Source organism: Octodon degus, unplaced genomic scaffold, assembly GCF_000260255.1.
Source record: "Octodon degus isolate 3935 unplaced genomic scaffold, OctDeg1.0 scaffold00135, whole genome shotgun sequence".
In the NCBI taxonomy this organism is placed as follows: Eukaryota; Metazoa; Chordata; class Mammalia; order Rodentia; family Octodontidae; genus Octodon; species Octodon degus.
In genome coordinates, this window is record NW_004524711.1 from 7,841,408 (window position 1) to 7,844,764 (window position 3,357).

The 3,357-nt window shown below is 40.0% G+C and overlaps 1 protein-coding gene across 1 annotated transcript in view; it reads left to right on the forward strand.

Moving 5' to 3' along the window:
• Nucleotides 1-988, forward strand: part of Pecr (peroxisomal trans-2-enoyl-CoA reductase) — a 43,438-nt gene extending 42,450 nt beyond the window's left edge. Inside the window, exon 8 of the mRNA XM_004641356.2 lies at nucleotides 720-988. Within this exon, the coding sequence (XP_004641413.1) occupies nucleotides 720-805 (86 nt within the window). The 3' untranslated portion in view covers nucleotides 806-988. The remainder of the gene's footprint in view (nucleotides 1-719) is intronic.
• Nucleotides 989-3,357: the final 2,369 nt, after the last annotated feature.

The window sequence follows — 3,357 nt, forward strand, 5'->3', positions numbered from 1 at the left end:
AAAAAAAAGAATTTAAAAAGGAAATAAATCTATTATATTCCCTTCCATTGTTATGGGTGTCCCAAAAATTAAATACTATGTATTGAAGGATTGAGGAAATGCAACTTATTGAATGTCTGCAGTATGCCAGGCTCTATAGAAATGATGTCACATTTAACACTGGCAAGTTTAAAAGATAGTTATTGTTCCCTTCAGTAGATAAGAAGATTCAGGCTTAGAAGAGTAGCTTTCTGGGGCTGGTGAGATGGCTCAGTGGTCTGAAGCACCTACTTGGAACAAGCTTGGCAAAGCACAGGGACCGTGGTTCAATCCCCCAGCACATGCCAGCCAGCCCCGCCCCCCGGTGGGCTGAGCTGGCCACACACACACATATACATAAATAAATAAAATTAAAAAAAAAAAAAGAAGAGTAGCCTTCTCAAATTAGGAAAAGCTGGGCTGGGGAAGATAGCTCAGTAGAATAAGCACTTGCCTGGGAAGCGCAAGGTCCTGAGTTTAATCCCCAGTACCAGGTGGGGGGAAAAAAATCTCCTATCAAATTAGGAAAAGCTGCTGATTCAAATGCAAATCCCTTTGTGGAACCTTTGCCATTTGTCCAAAGGATTTCTTTCTTTTTCTTGCTTGGATAAATGAGGGACAGTAACTAGAGGGCTGAGTAGAAACTAAAGACAAAGGAAGTTAACAGATTCACAAGTGACGTGAACTTTCTCTCTTAATAGATCATGACAACTGGCCTGAAGGAGTCAGTGATCTTTCCACTGTCAAGAGGCTGAAGGAGTCTTTCAAGCAGAAAGCCAAGCTCTAAGCCAAAGAAACAGCCACTATGTTTTGTTCCACAGTGCCTTAGTGTCTTGAAAAAGCACGTGTGTATTTTAAAAGAGTTTATAATTTTTATGGGGGAAAAATATAATTTCTGGTTTTGTGATGTAATTAATTATATCTATGGAAAAACAGTTTCTTAAATATATGCATCTTTGTGTCCCAACCACCATCTTGGTTTGTGCTTTTTTTTGGTTTTTCTATATTTAGTATAGGGTCTACATGGTCTCACTATATAGATCAGACTCATAGTGATTTTCCTGTTTTCAGCCTCCCAAGTGCTGGGATTATAGGCATGCATCACCATGCTCAGTCTCAATCACTGTCTCAGCACACTCTGTGGGCGGGGCCAGCACAGCATGCCAGGGATTGAACCCCAGCTGCTGCGCTCAGGCACTTTAGTCTGCTGAACTATAAGGTCGGCCCCCAACCACCATCTTTTAATGTGTTAAAGATTAATTTTTTAAGGGATAGAGATTAGCATAATTAAATGACCATACTTATTTCTAACAAAGGTATGTGAAAAATGCAATAATTTAAATGAAAAATAATTTGGGCTGGGGAGATAGCTTAGTAGAATAAGTGCTTGCCTGGCAAGCGCAGGGTCCTGAGTTCAATCCCCAGTACCACAAAAAATAAATAAATAAATAAATAAATGAAAAATAATTAGAAGGATCAAGACTTCTAGGAAGGTTTTATGATGAAAATAATGGTAGAAAATATATTGCAGGGGCTGGGGAGATGGCTCAGTAGAATCAGCGTTTGCCTGGCAAGTGCAAGGACCTAATTTCAATCCCTGGTTCTGCCAAAAAAGAAAATATATTGTGATTGGAGGCCAGGGATTAGGCTCAGTGGCACAGCACCTGCCTGGCAAGTGTGGGGTTGAGTTTGATTCCCAGTAACATATATATATATATATATATATGTAATCCCAAAATGGTGATTATTACAGGTAGAGTTATACAACATCTTATTGTGAAAAAATACTTTTGTATCAATAAAGCCTTATGGTAATTATCAATGTATAGCTTATTTTACTCATGAAGTCAGATCTGTACAACTTTATAGTGTGATACAGCCAATGGCTCCATGTTGGGTACCTCCTGTGGCATCTCCTTCTCTGGGAAGTGGGTCACCTGTGAAAAGTCATGCCCATGGATGAGGCAGGTGGTGGTGGTACCAAGTCCCTCTGGACAGGGAAGACAAACTAATTGCCCAAAATATGTAGCTATTGCTATGAGGAGTGACATAGATACCACATGGTAATTTGAACAGCGGTATGCTTCATATAAAGAATTATTAACTATAACAAGGGATTTTTATAAAATGGGATTAGCTAACAAGGAGTAAAGAAAACTTTAATGAATAGAATCACAGATGTAAGTTAGCACCAATAGGTTTGAGAAAAAGCTGTCTCAAGTACCTGTATGGCCAGATCTAGTAAAGTGGCCATGATAGTGACTTGGAAGACAGAATAAAGAGAAATCTAACCTATTGCTATGGCTTGTATATGGATGTCCCCCAAAAGCCATATAATCATAGGTGAAGCTGTTCAGGTGTGATTGAATCCAGGGTGTGTGATGCTGGGATTAAAGGTGCCCCACCATGAATATAAGATGGATGGAATATAAGGTTCAAAATAAGGGCTACTGCTGGCATTGCTGCTTGCTGCCTTCTGCCTGCCCTGCTTTGCCATGGACCATTTCTTTGCTGCCACACTGCCCTGCCATGAAGCCAGGACTGAAACCTCTAAAAACTCTGAGCTATGATAAACTTTTCCTCCTTTTACTTTGGGTGTCAGGTATTTGGTCTTACCAATGTGAAAAGTAACTGAGATAGATTTTGGTACCAGAAGAGTTGTTGCTATAATGTTATCTGACCAGGTGGTTCAGGAGCCTTTGGAACTGGCTCCTGGAAAGAGTCTGGAAAGGTTTAGTGATGCTAGCTAAAGAAGCATCCCTGGAATGCTTTAAACTGTACTTGATGGGAAATTCTGCTCAGAATTGAGAAGACTAGAATGCTGATAGAAATGTAGCTGATGAAATTATGACCAAAAAAAAAATTTTTTTTGCTAAAGACAAAAAAAAAAAAAAAAGAAATGTAGCTGATGAAAAGCAGGCTTAGGAGATTTAAGTTAAGAATGAGGAGCGTGTTGGCTGTTGGACTTTTCAGACCATGTGTGTTATTTGTAGCAGAAAGTTTGTCTGCATTTTGCTTTTGTCCAGAGACTTTACCTGAAACTAAGATTCAGGGCAGTGGACTAATTAAGTTTGTAGAAAAAATTTTAAGACAGTATACTGTTGAGGTGGTGACATGTTGGGGACTTCAGCCAGATAGAGATACGTTGAATCAAAAGCAAAAGCTCACCAGAATGATTCAAAATGTCATGAGTTTGGCCAGAAAGGAAGAGCCAGAACCACTACAAAGATAGAGCATGAGAGGGATAGGGAGATAGCTCTGTGGCCTAAGCACCTGCTTGGCAAGTGCAAGGATCCAGATTTGATCCCTGGTTCCGCATGCCATGCCAGCCACAGGAGC